Raw genomic sequence first — 22144 nt, forward strand, 5'->3', positions numbered from 1 at the left:
AAAAACCTATTCTACTTGTTCCAACTAAGAGTTTCTCTGAATATCTTACATGTTAAGCCTACCTCCATTTTCACATAATCCCACCAGAAACATCCCTACACAGCCTTACATTCTACCCCAGAACATCAGCTATGAAAGCAGCTGCCTTTCCTCTCAGTCCTTTGAGAACATCCAGGGGAGTCTGGAAGATGGTTGCAAATGCAGTGCTCCTCCCCTCCTTCCCCGCTCAGAGGCACTGACTGGAGGAGGTGTGCTGAGCTGCCTGAACACAAGAGGTGAGGTGAGCAGCAAGAGCACAACGTCCCCTTCACAGCCAGATGCTGGGATAGTGCCACCCACAGACAGCCGGGACTCCAGAGAGGCGGTTTCCTGCACATCTAGTCTATCTGCTCCCTGAGGAATTCCTTGCTCCAGTTCCTTTCAAGCAAGCAGCCCCCCATGCCTTCTAAGGAGATCCTCCTTCTGGTCACCTCACTGACCTCTACCCTCGTTTCTGAACACTCGGCCGGCAGAAGGCTGCCACATGCAACTCAGAGGAACTCACTGCCTCCCAGCTCTGAAACATACCATTGTTCAAGTTGAACAGAAAGCTGCACATGTATTTATCATACACTTTCCCTCTTCTGTCAGCTTCATCTTGAGAAATAATCTAAAAAGACACAGAAAATTCTTTTGGATAAAGGTGATCAAGCCTGACAGAACACACAAAAGCGCACGGAGTGAATACTGGACCTTCTGGAGAAAACGCAACAAAAACGGTCACTACAGCCAAGTTCTCTTTCCCATTCGGTCTGCGCAGTAATAAAGAATAACTGTATACTAAGGACCCCAACTCAGAAATAGTTCCACATCCTGAAGTAATTATCCTCGGAGAAAGTGAGGAACCAAAGTCTTTTTGCTGAGTTTTTAAAAAAAGCCGGCTGCAGTGGCTCACGCCTGTAATCCCAGCACTTTGGGAGGCCGAGGCGGGCAGATCACCTGGGCGCGGTGGCGCATGCCTGTAATCCCAGCTACTCGGGACACTGAGGCAGGAGAATCGCTTGAACCCGGGAGGCTGAGGTTGCGGTGAGCCAAAATCACACCATTGCACTCTGGCCTGGGCAACAAGAGCGAAACTCTGTCTCAAAAAAAAAAAAAAAAAAAAAATTTTTGGGTGAGCTGGTTCCAAACTGAAGCTAGGCCTATGATTTTTCGGTAACTCGACAATTTAAAAGGTGAATAACTAATGACATTGTTGTTTCTAGGTCCTTATCAACTAGGTTGTGGATTAAGCAGGCCACTCTGTGGTAAAGCTCTTGTTCTCCCTGTTGTCCCTAGACGAGAAAAGCTAAACGTGGCTAGAACCAAGCAATCCTGTTTTGTTTTGCTTTTTTTCCCCTCTGAGACAGGGTCTCACTTTGTCGCCCAGGCCAGAGTGCAGTGGCACAAACATGGCTCACTGCAGCCTCAACCTCCCAGGCTCTTCCAGGCTCAAACGAGCTTCCTGCCTCAGCTCCCAAGTAGCTGGGACTACAAGTATGCACCACCACGCCCGGCTAATTTTTGCATTTTTTGTAGCAATGGGGTCTTGCCATGTTGCCCATGCTGGTCTCCAACTCCTGAGCTCAAGCGATCCACCTGCCTCAGCCTCCCAAAGTGCTGGGATTGCAGGAGTCGGCCACCGCGCCCAGCACAATCCAGTTACTAAGCATGCAAATCCACAAACATGCAGAAGTCCAGGCTGAAAAGGCAGTTTATGGCAATTCATTTCCAATCAAACCCAGACTTACCTAATAAAATCAATCTAAAATAAAGTAAAGTTAGTATATACAATGCCACCTGAATACAGGTTATCAGTGCCTTACCTCTCCACAGTATTCTGAGATGAATTCATTTTTCTGCACAGGATCTTTGATAAAAATCCCCCAGCCTGCCACGTCAGATGGTGCCAGCAATAGATGCTAGAGAATAAAACACAATCACATCATCGAAAAAGGAGGGTGAAAATGGACTGGGGACAAAGTAGACTACAGAATGAAAACAAAAGCTGTCACTGTAAATCCTCAGACCTGTTTGTTCTAAGGCAGTAATTGGGCACACAGCTTCAGTCAACGTGAAAGCTGCTGAGAATGGCTATGAACATTATGTTTTCCTTATACAGCAGATAGGAATCTCTGTCTTACAGAAAACCTTTTGGTGGTGTTGGTCCTCTGCAATGACCATCGTTCAGCAAGGTGCTCTAGGCCTGCTGCACTTTTGGCTTCCCTGTTTCTTCAGCCCTTGATTTCCTCGAGTAATTCACTTTCAACCTGAATTTAATATAAGGACACCACCAAATCACTCTTCCTCTCCATACCTTTCCCTCTACTTTCCCCAAGTGATTCTATTAATAGTTATTCCATTTTCAGCCCCAGGACACCCCCTGATTCTTCACTGGCATTGGTTCCCTCTGAAGCCCATAGCAGCTTGGCTTTGGATTTGTTCTTCCACCCCACCTCCTCAGGATAACACAAGAAACTACCGGGAGGTGTTATCATGATCTTGTCAGTCCAGTAGTCTATTTTCAGCAGAAATGCCAAGATGATCATTGCTATAAATTATGTATTTAGGGATGTGTTCCCCAACATATGCCAATTTTTCATCACGGCTCAGTATTATGCTTTCATCCAAAATTTTCTTGTGACCTTTACAAAGGCTTCCTATCTATTCCTATTCTGGACCATCTTACCACTCACCTGTCAGGTGAACTTCCCAAATAGCCTTCTGATCAGAAACTAAATTAGCTAAATACTGCTATGCAAATGAAACCCAACTGGTAAAAGGTATCTACATAGTTTAACATTTTTAAGAGTTAAAAAATGTCTTACAAAGAGGACATGTCAGTATGAATAGAATTGCCCACTTTCTGAACAAAGTGAGGAAGGAGTACAATGGTAAGTTGTTTGGGGGGGAAATTGAGATTTTTAGGTCTGAGCAGGTATGCCATCGGAAACTGAACCAGAGTCACTGTGATCCAGTGACCTAAATGGACATATAACTGCCTAGAGTAAAATCATCTAAATGTCTAACAGAAAAGAAAAAAGTCAAAGCTAAAAACAAAAACAAAAAGCCCACCACCCTGCACAACTCTCTGCCATAAACACAGACTTTGGTTCAAAGACACAAACAAAACCAAGAGAACTTCAATGTTTTGCCTGGAGCAGAATTTCTGGTAGAAGGGGACTTGCTGGTAAGAAGTGTGTTCTCAATTATAAATAAATGGTCCAACAACAAAGATATGTCTACTCTACACCCCACGTACACACACGCACACACACACACAGAGCATAAGAGCAGGTTAATGGGAGCCTGGAGGATTTTATCTCCTGCTCCTTTACAAGTCTTGTGACTTTGGGTTTCCTTACCCGTAAAATGGGGGTTAACACTTACTCCTCACTCACAGGGTTAGGAGAATCAATGAACAAATCCACTAAAGCACTCACAACAGTGCCTGCTATTTTTACATGCTTAATAAATGTCAGCTATTATTATAAAAAGAACTGACTGAAGAAAGAACTTATCATCTGCCCTAAAAAAAAAAAGATACGAAATTTCCCAAATACATGCTGCTGAAGTGTCTTTTGCTCAATCATTACTTCCTGGCTGATAGAGTTAACTCACCTACATACAATTCCCCAGACTAAAAATATATAGTTCCTAGCTGGGTTTTTTTCAAGGTTATTAAACAAACAGGAAGTAAGTCTATAAAAACCTGCCATGGGAAATTTCATCTTTTACTCTACATAGCAAGGAATCTATAAATACTCTTTGATGAGAATGAGTCTATATTTTGATAGAAATCACCATTTATTTGCATTAAGGATACCAGATAAACTACTATTAACTAAAAGAGAAATTCAAATAATCTATTAAACAGGTAGAAAAAATACCTCTTATTCCTAAATCTGATACCATGAATGGCTACTTCTCAGAATTTGCTGGTTTCTCCTACTATCAGAGTATGGTGCTCTATATAAAACTGAAGAGACTGCCCAAGGGTGCATTACCCAGAGAAAATTATGAACACTTTCTCATCAGTTGCACCTTTCAAGGATCACTTTTACTTTTTACCCCAGCTAAATCATCTAAGACAATCCTGACATTTGCATCACTAAATAGCTAACTACAAACAATCTTCCAGAAGCGACTTGTTGCTCACCTTTTTGGAGCCCCGCTGAATACTGCAGTTCTTGCAGGACACATTTTTACTGTCCCAATGGTCAGCGGCTCCACAAGTAAGACAGAGGTCAGGGTCACACTCTCGGACAGCCAGGTAGCACGGGCACTGCTTGGTGTTGCACTGTGCTTTGCAGCGGCATCCCGGAAAGCGGTTTTGACCTTCAGAGAGAGGTTTGGAGGTTCTTCACTCATCACCGTATGCAAAAACTTGCAGAAAGATACGTGGCAAGGGCAGTACTGGGCATCTCACTGACTCTCAACCCTCACAACCACCTTATTACCCTACTATATAGACAAGGAAATGGAAGTATTAACAGCGAAGTTATAGCTGTTTGCACTGAAAAAGACCACCACTGAGTTGTTTTTCCATTTTTCATTTGTTAAATAGTGTATATATTTAAAGTCGGTGTGAATAAAGGGTCTGGATGGAACAATATCCATGGTCCTTGACCATTCCAATAGCCCCTAGTTCTAAACACTCCCTTAATACCCAAGCTTCATGTGCAGTCTCATTAAACAATTATAAAAATCTACTATGTTTATGCTACATTCCTTTAATCTGAAGACTAAAACCCTCCTAACTCTGACGATTTCTGGTGCCCAAAAATTATTTGGGTAGCTCCTTCTAGATTCCTCTTACAATCTGTGCCAACTTTAATACAACTTAATTTAAATGATCAAAGAAGAAAAAAATAAAATTCAGGTTCCTTTAATACAACTTTGCCTGCCTCACACACATAGACACACAACACCCAGGCGACTGACTGGCCACTGGCACAGGGCCAGGTATGGGGCTCAATAAATACTTGTCAAATTGATGAGTTTCGTCAAGTAAACAAGGGAGTGCTCCCATGTTCTTATTTTTGATTTTTTAAATTGCTAACCAAAGACCTATTTAGTTCTCATGCAATTGCATCAAAGCAACAAATACTTACACTCTGAACTACATTGACAAAACTTTTCACAAAAATTTTGTGCTATCACACAAGGGCACGAACTGTCACAAGGCTGCCGTGGATGATCACAGGGTTGATAGTTGTAAACATGGTTAGAGGAGCCGTCTGAGTAAAGATAACATCATGCAGGCCAATGAATCCAGGGAGATGGAAACGATCATACACAATTAACACGAGTACATTCTTCCCTACTACCTGTGGAGTGTAGCTGGCCTGCCTTTACTGAATGCATAACATTACACATATTCCGGTTTCCACAACGATGGCAAAAATACTCTCCCACCCCCAAGTGCTTATGAGTTCCATCTAAAGCACGGCTACATCTCAGTCCCATCCCAAAGCACTTCTCCTTCAACTGACTCGGACTCACACCTTCCAGTCAGCCTCCACTTTACAGAAGAGAACTGACTGGGGATTCATCAGTAGACGTCCTCCATTCAAATTGGTTTAACATACAGAAGGCAATTATATTAGAATAACCCAAGCTCTAATCCAGTTACTAGTCTAAAACAAATGAAAACAAAGCAGACACTGTTAAGCTAATAATGAGAGGAATGGAAAGATGCTAACCCTTTTTCAGCTGTATCTTTCTGCAGTGTGCAGCCCACAACCTGCAAAAACACAAAGAAAATTAAACCAAATTTCTGCGGGAAGCTACAAATCCAACAGAGAGCTGCTTAACTGGATCTATCTGTGCCATGAATACAGGAATGCGTTAAAGCCAAGAGTCATGCCCTGCCCAGTTTATATTTGCCATCAGTTTGAAGTAACTCAAAACAGCTTGATGGCTCAGGCTGCCCCAGGTGTGGCAAGACGTCATTTCCTGTGTTCATCCATGACTCCTGGTCAGAACTCCTGAGCTCCCAATGCTGCACAAAGCAGCAGGTGTGTCTGCCTGTTGATTTATTCTGATGTGGATGACACTGATCACTTCCTCTTATTTCAGGCATCATAAACCAAGCAAGTGAACTACGTGGTCAGAAATAATTCAACCAAAATTTCAGAAGCATCTCCTAAAGCCTAAAAAATAAAAATAAAAACTTGACTTTAAAAAAATTCTAAATTGGGTTGGCCCTACACTTATTTTTGTTAAAGTAACAAAATGTTACAGTAACAAAATGTAACATGAGCCTGTACACAATTTAAGAAGCATAATCTAACTGCACCCTTACCTACCCAATTATGTTTCTCATTTTTAAAAATGTGAGGTAGAGGTATGGGGAGATTAGAGCAGATAGTCCACTCATCAATTTTTCTGGCTCTACATTTACAAATCAAATCAGCCTGAAAACATTCGCTAAGGTGAAAATAACATTCACACAAGCTTAAAGTAGGGTACCCATTAGGAGTATTGGAATGCAATGCCACACAACTTAGAAATTCAAGCTCCTGGAATAAAAGATACTTCTAAAAACTGGCCCAGAGCTCACATCAGAAACACAGAACATTTCATGATGTTAAAGTAATTGTTTACATAACCTTTACTGCAAAAGCTACTAAATATGTTTTTCTTAACCCAAATGCAGTCTGGTAACCGTAATTTTTATGACTCTTAACATACCAAATATACTGAAGGCTGCTGTATTCTTATAGAAAAATACTAGCAATTCCCAGTGGAAATAAGATTCCATAGTTCTGTTTTTGATGGCAGTTTAAGGTTTTTTAAAAATAGACTAAGTAGAAACCAACAACAGCCCTTAGGAAGGGCCTTGCCTGCAGTGTCTATCTATGTTGACTTCTCTAAGCAGCTTCATGACAGACTCACCGGTGTTTCCTCTTCTTTTTCCTTGGAGGAGTATCCACATCCTCAGCGGGAGCTGGAGCTATGATGCTAGATTCTTTGACTCTAAACTCATACACCTGACAAGAGGCACAGTCACAGAGCCATGAGGACAGTCTTATTTAGGCAAACCATTCTTATACTCATGCATACCAGAAAAATGTCTTTGTCTCTTCTGTGACACTGCTAGATGCTGGGGATATAACACACATCGCTGTCCCTACCCTCACATTAGGGGTAGCTGTAATTATATTCTGGTCAAGAACTGTGATGCTAAATTTCAATTCTTACTAGCTTTTAAAAGCTACTGCTATCTAACCTTAAAAGTCTACATTGGGGAAATTCTGTAACATACCTGGAGAATAATTTTCATTCAATTCCCTCTTGGGAAGAAAAAAAAATTATTTTTAGGAGATGAATAGGAGCTTAGTAATAACCAAGAATTTTCTTTGTTTGGACAACGAGTACAGTTTTATCTCTATGTTTGAAGCTCTTTTAACAACATTTTTATCGGGTATCTTACCTGTCTACATGTTTTGGTCCCAATTAACCTAGCAATGGCACAGAAATTGTCATAGTAAGTGCCAATGAGGACTCTAAACATTGAGGCTTCAGCACCACTCCACTCCACATTCTCAGGAGGTTCAATATTTGGCTTCATCTTTATTGGTGTTTGACACCGAGAATTTGCTTCTACAAAACCAAATGTAAGCACTGGTCAAGAAATGATTGGAAATAATATTAAGAAGTAAAATTCAGGGTGTGCTTAAGAAAAAAGCAAAAAGATAAGGACAACTAAAATCCAATCGGTAAAATACTAACTCATCGGTAGTTCACATTTTCCAACAAAACTACTCATAGAACATCAAGAATATTAAACCAAATGATCCAAATTTCATTATTCCCTACCTGAGAAAGATCGAAAAAGGAAAATGGCACAAAGAATGAGAATAAAGTGCATCATCAACTTTCAAACAACCAAGCAGGGCAAACACCACACGCTAGGGTAGGGGTGCAGGCAGGAAACAGAAACAACACAGCTACACATTCTTGAGATAACTCTGGTCTTGGACTCTGGTCTTTATACTGAAACTAACCAACTAAGAAAATTATTCAATGCATTAGACATCCTTAATCCTCACAATATGAACTTTCACGGAACAGTAAAACCCAGTTATTAGACGTGTCTTACCAGAGGAGCTCGAAGTTTCATCTTTCTTCTCTTCTTCTTCTTTATCATTGTTCTCTCCCCCCGTTTCAGTCCCTGCTTCCCTATCACTGTCTGTATCCTTTGATTCCAGCACATTAATGGTGGGGGTGCTGGGCCTGCTACTGTTATTGGGAAGCCGTCCTCTTCTGCGGCCTCCTGGACGTTTTGGTGGGGTCTTTATCCGCTCAGCGGTGAGAGCAGCAGCGAACTCCTTTGCTCCCTCCTACGAAATGAAAAATGTCAACATCAGGGCAAAGTTCTAAAACTCATTTTGATGGAAGAGAAAAAAAATACTATATAAGCCAGGTTAGTCAAAAAATGTATCACATTATCCATTTATCACAAATAATCATTTGCATGTCTAATATACTTGTTTTGATATGCTTTTGATAGTCTGAAAATTTCAGAAAGAGAAATATGGGTTCTATATATTCCTAGAATGGTACAAAAATCAGGCAAGACAGTTCTATATTGTGAATTTGTAAAATATATTAGCTAGTTATAATTAAGTTAAAATATAAGAAGATAAAGTATGAAATATACTTCATGTAATAAAGGTAATTATCTCTATGGACATACAGTCTATTTAAAAGTGTATCTTTACAAAAGAATCATATACCTAATGTGCACGGAGTCAGACTACCTATGCAGAGTTTAAGATAATGCATACCTCTTCGTGTTAATATTTAAACTATACAAGAACACAAAACACAAACATGCTTGACTTTGTCACTTCCTGTCTTACTATTAAAACATCCAACATTTTTTTTTTCCTGTGAAGGATACACAGCCACAGGAAGACATGAAAGGAACTTCAGGAATAAGACTGTGAGGGTTACATCTTGCATTATGAAGTACAATAATCCAGTCTCAAAGTATAAAACAATGGTAAGAGCATGGTTTATAGAGACCACAGAAACATTTTAGATGAGCCAAACAAAATTCTGCCTTGTAAAGAATATTATAAAACAAGTGCTCAAGAATTCCATTTTTTTAGTGGAAATAGAAGGGAGAAGTTTGACAGCAGCCAACAGTTTTATACTTCATTCTACAAAAACCAAATTGCTTAAAAATAGGATACCTTCTGCAGGTGCCATTCAATGAATCTTCTGTCCAAAATCCAACAGGCAATATATACCCATTTAGTTCCTAGGTAGGAGTGGCTTGGTTCAAAGAGGGGAAATGGTAAAAATAAGAGAGTACCCGTAAAAAACAACTTTTCTACCTCATATTTTCCTAACCCCTTACCTTTTCTCCATCATTTAAAAAAAAAAAAAATCTGTGGAACCTATCATATAGCTGAAATGACAGTGCATCTAAAACTCAAGTAGAGGGATATGGCTATGAGAGGGGCCTGGGATCTACTGCGTATGATTACTGCATGCCTGCTTTCTAAGCGGACTATCTGTGCCTTGCAACTCTCATAGACTTTGTGGAAGGCATCAAAGTCCTTGATCCTAAAGACCTTGAAATGTTGCCGAAGAGATAACACAGATTTTAAAAAGAATAATACCACATTAATGAAGGACTAAAATGTGCAGTACATGAGCTATGGAAGAAACAGCATGGGTGAGAAAGCTCTGTCTATCATATGGCCCATAACAGCACGGGTGCAGACAACATTAACGCTGACTTGATCACCTCCACCAAAGTGCAAAATTAAGTCCTCTCAAGTACCCTCTGCAATAATTAGGCACTAAGTCTTACCAAATGCTGGTAACACTGTGGTCCACAAGGTTTGTTGTCTAGAGCTGTTTCTGTGTTCTTCCGCTTATAAGTGTTGGGTGTTGCATGAAAAGCTGCAAAATAAATGAAACAAAGAATCTAATATAACTATAAAATACTTACTTTTTCACTCTTCCAGTTCCACTGGAAAAGTCAATTAATGGATTATAATCTTGCTAATATGTGGTTTACGTTACTTCATACAACTTTCCTTCAGGCTCTTACTGAATGATCACAATGTATTCTCCATTCCTCCTCCTCCAACCATTAAGCAGGAAGGAAAAACAGTAAATTCTGGAATGAGTCGTGATTTCTCATTTTTCTCCTTGCAAGTAAAACTGATGCACATAACTATGGTTATAAACATTTACTTAAATTCAATCTTACTATCTCTGTCTAAGCAGTTGATAGTCCCTCTACAATTAAATCAGATTTCCTATTTTTAATTCTGACATACAATTTCTTGATTTCTAAAGAAAGGTCAGCAATCAGCTTGTCACCAGTTGTAAAAACTCATTTTTAATGATAAAGAGGACAGCCCCAGATTACTAACATTCAATTCCTGTGAATCATACCCAATCCAAGAACCTGGTGAGAGCTTATAGTGTCTTGCCACAGAAAATTACAATGTCAAAAAAACGGATTTTAGAAAGATACACTGTTTGAAACCTAAAATTCCAAAATAATGTAACAGAAAGATTCAAATGCGGGTACACTGCTACATGAAAAGAGTGTGAACAATGACAGCACTGCTAACTTCACAGAATTTCTTGCAAAAACTTATTTCCTCATATACAAAAGGGAAATGCTGGAAATGGACTATTCAGAATTATACAAGATGAAAATTAATTTGGAGAAAAACAAGTGACATTTCCACAAAACAAATCATCTTTTAAATATTTGTAAAAAGCCATACTTAAAGACTGAGAAAAGGAAGGAAAAAAAAAAAAAGGACAAAGTTGTGTTTTTAAAGAAGAAAAATTCAAGGCTCAGATTCTGTTGGAAGCGTGTGAGCAATTAGGCTCCAGACAGCCTAACACCAATACTAATCTGGTGCTGGATTACGTTTGCTAAGGAACCCTAATACAACTATTTTTCTGTTTATGAGTTAAACTAACATTGTAGCTGGTTCTCTGGAGAAAAAAAATACATAATTTAAAATACAAAAACCACTTCTTAACAAAAAAGTGACAATGAAATATATAGAGAACAAGAATATTAACAAAAATAAAACGAACATTAGAGAACACATAAACTTCATACAAATAAATCTCAAAACCTGGATGTAAAGAATAATTTTCTAAAACTCATCCAGAAGAGACAGAACATTTATCTCTATCTACCAGCACTACTAATTTTTAAACTGTACTGAAAATACAAGCTAAAGTAGGTAGAAAAGACAGTTACAGCTCTTTTAGAATTTGTCTAGCAGGCTTTCTGGTTTTTATCAGAAAGCCTCCCCACTCCCCTCCCCCGCCCAACCAAAAAATAAATAAATAAAGTAGGTAGAAAAGAGAAAGAAGCTTCAGTTATAAAGACTGGATAGAAGGCAAAACCATTAATAACTACAGACAGTATAATTACACAGCTGGAAAACTCCTAAGAATGTACTGAGAAACTGATAAAACATGAAGACAATGCAGTAAGGTAGCAGGGTACAAAACAGAAGACAAAATGTGGAAAAAGCCCAACAGCAGCAGCAAGTTTAATACCTAGAAATACTCAACAAAAAATGTACAAGAGTCACATAAAGAAAACTTGGGAGGTAATTAAAGGACACAAAAAGAGAGGTGATGGTATGGTTAGTTAGACTTAACCCTTATATTTTAAAAAGAAGTTAGGTAATTTATAAATTTAATGGGATTCCAATAAACATACCACTAATTTTTTTAAAAAAGAACTAGACAAACAGATTTTGAAATGTATATAGGCTGGGTGCAGTGGCTCACGCCTGTAATTCCAGCATTTTGGGAGCCCAAAGTAGGAGCATCACTTGAGGCCAGGAGTTTAAGACCAGCCTGGGCAACATAGTGAGACCCTATCTCTAAAAAAGAAAAAGAAAACTAACCAGCAATGGTGGTGCATGCTTGTAGTCCCAGCTATGCAGGAAGCTGAGATAGGAGAAGAGCTTGAGCTCAGGAAGTCAAGGCTGCAGTGAGCCATGATTGTGCCACTGCACCACTCTGGCCTGGGTGACAGAGCAAGACCCTGTGTGTGTATGTATGTGTGTATGTATCTCTCTCTCTCTCTCTAAATAAATAAATTTATATAGAAAAACAAGAATTGCCAGGAGATCTCTGAATACCGCCTCATGAATAGACTAAAGGAACACAATGTTGAGAAACCCAAATACATATGGCAACAGGCAATGAAGGAAATATCTCAAGGTAGTGAAAGATGAACTTTTCAGTAAATGAAACAACTAGGCAACTTTGGAAGTGAGGAGGAGGATCAGATTTATAATCCACATCATATTAAATTCCAAATGGATCAAAGATTTATGTTTTTAAAAATGAAGCCTAAAACATACTAGAAAAAGTGAGAAACGCTTTATAATCTTGGAATGGGAAAGCTAACTGATAAATTCAACTACTTTTTAAAAAATGTTTAAACTGACCAGGTGCAGTGGCTCACACCTGTAATCTCAGCACTTTCAGAGGCTGAGGCGGGCAGATCACTTGAGGTCAGGAGTTTGAGACCAGCCTGGCCAACATGGCAAAACCACATCTCTACTAAAAATAGAAAAATTAGCTGGATGTGGTAGCACATGCCTGTAGTCCCAGCTACTCCAGAGGCTGAGGCACAAGAATCTCTTGAACCCAGGAGGCAAAGGCTGCAATGAGCCAAGATCACACCATTGCACTCCAGCCTGAGCGACAGAGCAAGACTGTCTCAAAAAAAAAAAAAAAGTTTAAACTTTGCTTATGGGACTTTTACCAAATAAACTTGAAAAAAATTGCAACTCATATTTCAAAAAACCTAATTTCCTGATTATATAAAAAGCTCCTAAGACATCAAAAAGATCTATGAGACCAAGAATAAAAATAGGCCAGGCGCAGTGGCTCACACCAGTAATCCTAGCACTGTGAGAGGCTGAGGTGGGTGGATTACCTAAGGTCAGGAGTTTGAGACCAGCCTGGCCAACATGGTGAAACCCTGTTTCTACTAAAAATAAAAATATGAGCCAGGTGAGGTGGTGCACGCCTGTAATCCCAGCTACTCAGAAGGCTGAGGCAGGAGAATCACTTGAATCCAGGAGGCAGAGGTCGCCGTAAGCCAAGACTGCACCACTGCACTCCAGCCTGGGCGACAGAGCGAGACCCGTCTCACAAAATCAAAAAAACAAAGAATAAAAATAGTTCACTCTTCAACATATAGGAAGATCCTACCCTCATTCAAAGGAATTAAATCCAGATATTAAAACAATGCTTATCACCTGTGGGAAGCAGAGATTAAAAAACAAAGAAAAACAAGAATTTAAAAATAATGCTAAAAGCCATTTTTCACTTATAAAATCAATTTTAAAAATTAGTTTGGTAACACCTTCTATGGGCAGGGCTCTCTGACTTTGCTGGTAGGGCTTTAAAGTGCTGCATCCCCATATGGCAGGTCATTTGGCAATACCTAAATAGAGTTTATCAGGTAAACTTAAACTTGCATGAAATGGGTACAGATATTTGCTGTGGCATCGTTACAGCATAAGGCTCAAAATAATCCAAATGGTCACCATTAGAGACCAGTCCAGTAAGTTCTGGAACCTCCTACAGCACAGGCTATGCAGCTATACAGATAAAGCTAATAGCTACAATATTAAATCCTATCCTTATTCCAAAAAAAGGGAAAAGCCTGAATGCTATGCCACCATTTAAATAAGATGGTCAGAAAAAAGAGTATCTTTATACTTGTCAAAGAAACTGTAAAAAAAATATGAGAACCAATAAAAGTGGTTAACTACTAATAAAAGTGGAAGAGTGAGGTAAAAATTCGAAGGATGGGGAACAGAAAGTCATTGGGAGACTTTATTGTACACATTTTCATACTTTTTTTTTTTTTTTTTAAGAGATGGGGTCTCACTCTGTCACCCAGCTGGAGTACAGTGGCATGATCATAGCTCACTGCAGCCTCAAACTTTTGGGCTCAAGCAGTCCTCCCACCTCTGCCTCCCAAAGCACTGGGATTAAAAGGATGAGCCACCGCGCCCAGCACATCTTCATATTAATACTTTTTGGAAACGTAAACCATGTGAATGATGACCTATTTTAAAAACAACAACAGCTAACAAGAGCCAGGTACCATTTTAAGTATCTTCCCCACATTAATTCATCTAATCCTCACAACAGCTCTGTAAAGGAAGTACTACCGTATCCCCAAGATAGAGACCAGAAAACTAAAGCACAAAATGCTATATTCAACATACAATCGACCAGGCGTGGTAGCTCACACCTGTAGTCCCAACACTTTGGGAGGCCAGGGCAGGTGGATCACTTGAGGTCAGGAGTTCAAGACCAGCCTGGCCAACATGGTGAAACCCCATCTCTACTAAAAATACAAAAATTAGCTGGACGTGGTGGCGGGCGCCTGTAATCCCAGCTACTCAGGTGGCTGAGACAGGAGAATCCTTTGAATCCAGCAGGCAGAGGTTGCAGCGAGCTGAAATCACACCACTGCACTTCAGACTGAGCAACAGAACGAGACTTCGTCTCAAAAAAAAAAAAAAACAACAACAACAACAACAAAAAAAAAACAGTCATGTGCTGCATACCATCTGAGTCAATGATGGACCGCATATACAATAGTGGTACCATAAGATAATATTGTATTTTTACTGTATATTTTCTATGTTTATTATGATTTAAATATACAAATACTTGCCAATGTGTCACAACTGCCTCCAGTATCCAGTACAGTGGCATGCTGCAGGGGTATGTGGCCTAGGTGTGTCATGGGCTGTACCATCTAGGTTTGTATAAGTACACTCTGTGTTTACATAATGCCAAAATCACCTAACAACACATTTCTCAGAATGCATCTCCGTCCATAAGTAATGCATGATTGTATATATTTAATGATTTATTTAGTAACTTATTTTACCTAAGAAAAATATACCATGTGTGGTATTTTGTCGAAGTTAACGTAAAACAATGAAGTTCCTACAGAACTCAACAGGACTGAATGATGAAGACACTGGCTCTACTGTAAAAAGAAGTAAAAGTGGGCCTAGCACAGTTGGACCCATGGCCACCAAATGCTACAAGGAGGCAGCCAATTAGCCCCATGAAAGCCAACTTTATTAAAGTAAAATATTCCACTGTTCTCCCCAGCTAGAATGAGATAAGTAACAGGTTCAAGATTCAAGTTAAAAAAAAAAAAAAATTACTCATCTCTGAATAGCACAATAAAAAACTCGTAATGTTTAAAAGTAGTGTCCTACTTCTATGGTTCATTTTTACAGCAAAAAACTTTATTAAATGCTACATCTATAAACAACAAATTGGAAGGACCTTTCAGCGACTCCAAAATAGTGCTTCCACTCAATTCTTTTGCTATAGTGATATCTACATACAATGTACAATAGTCTTAATAAAAACTCGATGTAATTCATAAATTGATGGTGTGTAAAGGGAAATTAAAATGAAATTCAAGACAACTATTTCAAGGGCTTAACTGTCCAATGGCTGAAGCAACAAAGGGATGACTTACTATGAATTTTTAAAACTACCAAATCAATTTAAACTAGATGAGGAGTTAGAACAAGAGCAAGGAGGTAACAATATAATGGTAATTCTAAAAATCTACTTCAAGTTTTTCTATTTTAAGATAACTAAACCACTAATATGTCACACACAAAAACAAAACTTAACATTTCCAGACCAATGTATTACATCACTCAACACATTATTAGCTGCAGCAAAAACAAGTAGAGCAAACATTTAGGAGGAGGTGAGGTACAGCTGCTTGGGCAAGCTTAAAAAGACGTTATCATTGGTGAATGAGGAGGAATAAATCTGTCAATGGTAGGCACAGGAACTCAAAACAACAAAGCAATGTGGGGCCGTTGAGTACAGGGGAAAACGATTTTACAATGGGTCAAAGCCCCTAAAGAAATTACCATGCCACAGACAGACGTGCTAAAATACAATATAGGAAAAACCAAACTATAATAAGCAAACTACTCTAGGAAAATTAGGAAGTATTAAATACATTTTCAAAATATGTGCCTCAAAAGTAGTTGACGCTTTTAAACTGTGCTTAGAAGTTTCAATTACCAGGAAATTTTACTAAGAAACCACATTCCCTAGAAATGCCAGAGGAAAAAAGTATTTTTGTATATACCATACTTAAATTTTCACTAAGAACATTTTACGTTTTACTTGTATTCAAATGCAGGTATTTTAAAAAAACAACTTACCCAGAGGGCAAAAAAATAAAATAAAATAAAATAAAATAAAATAAAATTACATTAAATCGACAAGCACTTACCTGAACATTTTTTTGGCCAATTTCTTATTTAACACAATTTATTCATCAATATCAGCAATGTTGCTCTGGGCTACCAGTTCATAATAATAGTTTTATTGTAAAACAACTGCTTAGTTAGCACTTACGGGGAAAAAAAAAAAAAATCACTGACCTGAATTCCGTATTAGTGGAAAATAGTAGTCCAAATGAAATACATGCAAAAGATTTCAGAGCAATCCTCAAGCAACAAAGTAAAAATAATAATACTGAGATCTAAAGATATTTTTCAAAGTAACAAGATTAAATGATAAATTCTAGTTGTAATAAATGATAGCACTCTCCAAGCTGCTTTAAAACATAATTCCACAACAAAGATAGAAAATGAAAACGTACAATAATTGCACTTACGATGTAGGAAGCAGTCATATTTAAAACATCGCCTACAGAAAAGCGTATGAAAGGAGTGTAAGCTTTGCTCTCTCTGAACAGATTTAGCGTTTGGTCCATCTATGTTGGGGGTACATTCAGGAGGAAGTGCGCCTGGGAGCTGCTGTTCGGTGAGTTCTTTATATCTGACATTAACCAAGAAAAATTTAAGTAAACATGAAACAAAAATCACTTTTTTGAAAACAGTTTCTAAAAGGTTTCCATGTGTTACTTTTGATGTTTACCTTGCCTAAAACATAAAGGAATGGCTCTATTTAGATAAAGAGCCAACTAAATATTGTGCATGGTGTTATCAAGATCAAATTCATCGATATGATTCAAATATATCATGGAAAAGGATATTATATTAGTTTTAACTAAACATCAAATTTCTACCAGTATCCAGATAATTTTCCTGTAAATGTACTACTGTAAATTTTATGTATATGTGTGTGTTTATGTGTATATATAAATTATACATATGTATTTATTCTATCTACAGGAAATATTTTGTAATGCAGAGTACCACAAGTATACATGTTGCTTCAAGTATCTTGCAAACACTGTAAACAAAGTGTAGTGGCTCATCCGCTACATTGATTCCATTTGTAATAAACCAAAATGGTGAGTTACATACCATACAGGGCAAGATTGCCTCAAAGGAACAAATCTTACTTTTCCTTTAGTTCTTCTGCTGTGCCCTTATCTGGAAACATTGAGGAAATGGCTTCAAAAATTTTATCAGAAGGAAATTTCCGAGGTGGGCGGCTTTCTTTATCTAAACAGGAGAATATGAAAGGAAAAAAAGAATGGAAGTAAACAAGTTTTTGATCTTTCATTTTCTCCACCCAATTATGTCTCTATAACAAAGCTGATTTTCTAAGAAATCATCTCAATTTTGTGTTTTACTTACTTCTCACATACTTTACATGTCTGTGGAATGCCAGTCAGTCGAAAACAAAATTCAAATTCAAATATGAAAAGCTTTAAGAGCACTGGAAAGCAGAAAACCTAGGTTCTACTCCCAGCTCTGCTACTAACTGATTTTGTGACTGAGAGTGATCACTTTACCTCTTGGGTCTGTTTACTCATCTGTAAAATGAAGGAGCTGAACTAGATGATCAATAAGGTCAATAAGGTACCTTTTTGTTATTTTCTCTTTTTTGAAATATGCTTCTTAGAAATTGCTATTTCACCCGCCAAATTATTCTATTCTATGCTGCCTTAGCGTGAGCTTTGCCAAGTAGAGAACACCAACTATTGACTCTGTTTCTTCCCAATAGTGTAATCTTATAAGTTACTTAACCTCTCTAAATCTATCCCCTCAAATAGAAAATGGATCTGACAGGTGGGGCGCAGTGGCTCACGCCTGTAATCCTAGCACTTTGGGAGGCCGAGGCAGGTGGATCACGAGGTCAGGAGATAGAGACCATCCTGGCTAACACAGTGAAACCCCGTCTCTACTAAAAAATACAAAAAATTAGCTGGGTGTGGTGGCAGGCGCCTATAGTCCCAGCTACTCGGGAGGCTGAGGCAGAATGGCGTGAACCCGGGAGGCGAAGCTTGCAGTAAGCTGAGATGGGGCCACTGTACTCTAGCCTGGGCGACAGAGCGAGACTCCGTCTCAAAAAAGAAAATGGATCTGATAATAACATCCATCTCATGAAGCTATTATGAGGATTAAGTGAGCTGGTGCATAAGAAGTGATTAGTACACAACTTGTACATGGTGAATATCAATGTTATATATTATAATGATGCCCAGTGAAGCACACAAAAAATTACGTTCTTTGCTAGCCAAAGGAAACAAAGATACTCAAGTGAAGATAATGTTGCAAGTATTATGCTTTTTTTTTCTTTTTTAAGGCAGGGTCTCACTCTGTCACCCAGCCAGACTGTGCAGTGGCACAATCACAGCTCAATGCAGCCTACACCTCCTGGGCTCAAGCAATCACCCTGTCTCATTTTTTTACTTTTTAGTAGAGATGGGGTCTCACTATGTTGCCCAGGTTGGTCTTGAACTCCTGGGCTCAAGCAATCTGCCCACCTTAGCCTCCCAAGTGCTAGGATTACAGGGTTAGCCACCCTGCCTGGCAATAATATGTTAATTTTGATTATACTGCTATCAATGTGATATTTAACAAAGAAAGAAAAAGAGAAAGAAGAAACTAAGCCCTATTTCTACTCTTTCTACTGTTTTTGAAAGAAAGCTGTAATGGCTACACAGAATCCTAATAATCAGGCATACCATCTCGGTGATCCTCCAGATCTTTCTGCTTTTCTTCTCTTTCTTCAGGATCGTCTCCATCATCATCATCGTCATCATCATTATATTGACCAAGGGCATTCACCAACTCCACAAAAATTTCATCATTTATAAACCCACATTCTGAAACGCATCAAATGTCAGAAACACACAGGAGAAGCAGTAATGTCTAAAGTTCATGTATCCTTTTTCTACTTGGACAAAACAGGCATAGCCTAGTAACTGGCACTAAAACATTATTATTGAAATGAGGGGAGGAAAAGATAAGATCATTTTCAAGACTGGCGTTAGGCAAAGGAAGCAAACTTATCTTTAATACCTGCTACTTTCTGTAGAATGGCCCCTCCCCAAAACTTTCTAGTAGAAAACTGAATCTTCTAGGAACTGATTGTGGCTTTAGCCTCCTCCCAAACAATGGATCTGTCCTTTAACTGATCATTTCAGACCCTGCTTTCTGCTGATAATGACAATGGATGATGATATTACAAATATTATCCTTTCAGACACTTTAACAGGGCCTCCTGGACACAAAAAACTGAAACCATGACTCTAAGGATTGAATTTCAGGTACTGTAGTCCCTAGAGGAGCGGTATTTTTTAGTAGTAGGGGCTGTTGGAGCCCCCATATGCCACAGAAGCAGAGCCCCAATCCTAATTAATTTTACTACTAAAGAATCTTAAAATCTACATACACTCAAGTTCTATTTAATTTACATGTTATTGCCATTATGTTATAACCAACTATGCATAATTATCAGGTGGCAAACATGATCCTCCTAACTAATTTTCCCAAAAATAGTTAGGGAAAATACTGAAAATCTTAGGCCTGGGCCCAGGTTCAGTCCCTTATAGTTCAGTGCAAAACTTAATTTTAATATTAAAATTTTTCTCATGCCCTATATGCTTCATAAACAAAAGTGTCTCTCAATTCTTTAGCCCCTTTTTCCAAGAGAAGAAGCATATGGCTCACCTCTATCCCCGTGTACTTTCCCATCATAATTTTTTATTAGTTCTTCAATGAAAGTACCATCCTGGTCTAAAACTTCATCTCCCATATAAGGAATGTTATGTAAAACAGTTTCATCTTCCACCTAAAAGAAAAAAGTATATTTAAAAAGCAGGTTTACTCTAAGTATCAAATGTGAAATAACTAAAATACAACCTTTTTTTCATGTGTACATGTCTTTACCCAGTTCTCCAGATTTAAAATACTAGTCAGAGAGCAAACTCTAAAATTTATCAAAAAATAAAATACCCCTCTCACCAATAAGCATATCTGAGAAAACTGTTGACAGAAAAAAAATTTAATTCTAGAAAAAAGAATGCACTTAGTCTGTCATCAATCATTAAAACTTACCACCATTATTGTACATACCTCTAAGAAAGAAAAAGATGCTCTAGATTATGAGAAGACATCGTCTGTTTGTTTTTCTGTTTTTGTTTTTGTTTTTTAATTGAGACGAGTGTCTCACTATGCTGCCCAGGCTGGTCTCGAACTCCTGAGCTCAAGTGATCCACCCGCCTTGGCTCCCAAAGTGCTGGGATAACAGGTGTCTGGCACCATGAGCCACCATGCCCAGCCATCATCAGTTTTAACACGCACTTTAGATGTTAATAGAGGATGATGAAATATGGTATATCAAGATCAACTATAAAGACCCATACCAAAAAACTACCCTAAGACTCCCAAACTCCACTTGATGATCCAGTTATTAAAACAGCCACTAACTTGTAATAGTTTAAGGTAAAATGAAAAAAAAAAGTAAGACATCCAATATAATAAAATTCTAGGGATACAAAGTATTGATAGTCCATTAAAGTTTATGCCAAAAGGATATGTACTTATATGTAAAATAAGAACATTCTACAAAAACATAAAATATTTCAATATTTAGATGAATGAGATGAATATCAAAGTTGACAGTGCTAGTAAAGATGATAGATGAGTTTTTATCAAGCTTTGGAAGACAACAGAGAAGAAAGAAGAATAGCCAATCAAACAAAAGTTAAGACAGAATAGAATACTTAAGCATACAAGGTAAAGAAAGTTGACATTCATAGGAGGAAGAGCATTTTCAATGAAGAATAAAAATGACAGCAGTTATAGATAAAGACTGGACAGTTCTGAAGTACATGTTTAAAGAGACTAATTCCAAGTGAAGACAAGTCTAAGTCTTAAGAGGCCTTTGAAAAGAGTATTGGTTGAAAACAGAATTTTAGAAAGATAATTCTAATAAGCAGAATGGACTGGCTATGCCTGACTGGGAGGACACAGAAGCTCTTTAAAGGGTGAGATGGCGTAGGCTCGGCCCGGCACTATGATCGTGGCCCACAGGGAAGAACACGCTGGGAAAGGCCACACACAGGACTAGTAGCAGCCAGGAAATGTGGAAAAAATCTCAAATAATCCCTAGGTAACAAATTTAGGACAACTGGAGAGTTCATAAAGATAACAGTACCGTAGACAGACAAGGAAAAGAAAAAGCGGGATAAAAGGAGCATATAATTAAAATGCAGGTTTTAATGTATTCATATATTCAAATTCAAGCTTATGTACACACTAGAGGCCTGTTTTCATCTCATTTCACTTGCACTAATCTCATTTAAACTAGGGGTTGATTTCTTTCTATCTAAGCCAAAATCAAGTGACACTTAGATATTTTGTCTTTTCAATCATATCCACATCATCCTGCTCTCCAAAACGTACCTTAGTTACAATAAAGATTGTGTGCCTAATCTGCTTTGGTCAGCAAAATCAGACAGGGTCTGGCTCTGTCACCCAGGCTAGACCAGCAAAATCCATGGGTGATTCATAAATTATATTTAATGACAAATTTAAATAATATATTCTTCCAGAATTTCAGTCTGTGAAAACATGAAACTTCCCTCAAGGTCATGCAATGTAATTCTCAAACTACACTCAAATTTATACAACTACAGAAGAGTAACTGAAGTTGAGACTCTACTGTACAAAGTATAAAAGTTACTAAAAACTTCCCTAAAGCAGGTTCACCAAGGACTTCTATCAACATTTTATTAGCCTTCCCACTTTATATATCAATTAAGTAATACAACTATATATTTTTTATTTAGCAATACAAGTCAAGAACACATGCTTCAGTTTCT

At 38.2% G+C, this 22144-nt stretch overlaps 1 protein-coding gene and 1 non-coding gene across 45 annotated transcripts in view; one reads left to right on the forward strand and one right to left on the reverse strand.

Annotated features, from left to right (window-relative positions):
- The window catches only part of EZH2 (enhancer of zeste 2 polycomb repressive complex 2 subunit), a 76630-nt gene that overhangs the window by 2375 nt on the left and 52111 nt on the right, over positions 1-22144 (reverse strand). For 12 of the 44 annotated variants that reach the window (XM_016945402.4, XM_016945405.4, XM_063815755.1 and 9 more), the window contains 13 exons: positions 19989-20109; positions 19001-19141; positions 17429-17531; positions 16736-16899; positions 9851-9942; positions 8126-8366; positions 7457-7626; positions 6919-7013; positions 5724-5764; positions 5133-5258; positions 4178-4356; positions 1845-1940; positions 568-649 (listed from right to left, as the gene is read on the reverse strand). In XM_016945402.4, the coding sequence (XP_016800891.1) occupies positions 568-649; positions 1845-1940; positions 4178-4356; positions 5133-5258; positions 5724-5764; positions 6919-7013; positions 7457-7626; positions 8126-8366; positions 9851-9942; positions 16736-16899; positions 17429-17531; positions 19001-19141; positions 19989-20109 (1651 nt within the window). Of the gene's footprint in view, positions 1-567; positions 650-1844; positions 1941-4177; positions 4357-5132; positions 5259-5723; positions 5765-6918; positions 7014-7456; positions 7627-8125; positions 8367-9850; positions 9943-16720; positions 16900-17428; positions 17532-19000; positions 19142-19988; positions 20110-22144 lie in introns of all 44 variants that reach the window. The other 32 variants (XM_009454448.5, XM_054656334.2, XM_009454451.5 and 29 more) reach the window with 7 other exon arrangements.
- LOC112209882 (U7 small nuclear RNA) lies at positions 11267-11328 on the forward strand. The gene has a single exon (XR_002944874.1). It is a non-coding gene; the product is annotated as a U7 small nuclear RNA (small nuclear RNA).

This window comes from Pan troglodytes, chromosome 6 (genome assembly GCF_028858775.2).
Source record: "Pan troglodytes isolate AG18354 chromosome 6, NHGRI_mPanTro3-v2.0_pri, whole genome shotgun sequence".
Lineage (NCBI taxonomy): Eukaryota > Metazoa > Chordata > Mammalia > Primates > Hominidae > Pan > Pan troglodytes.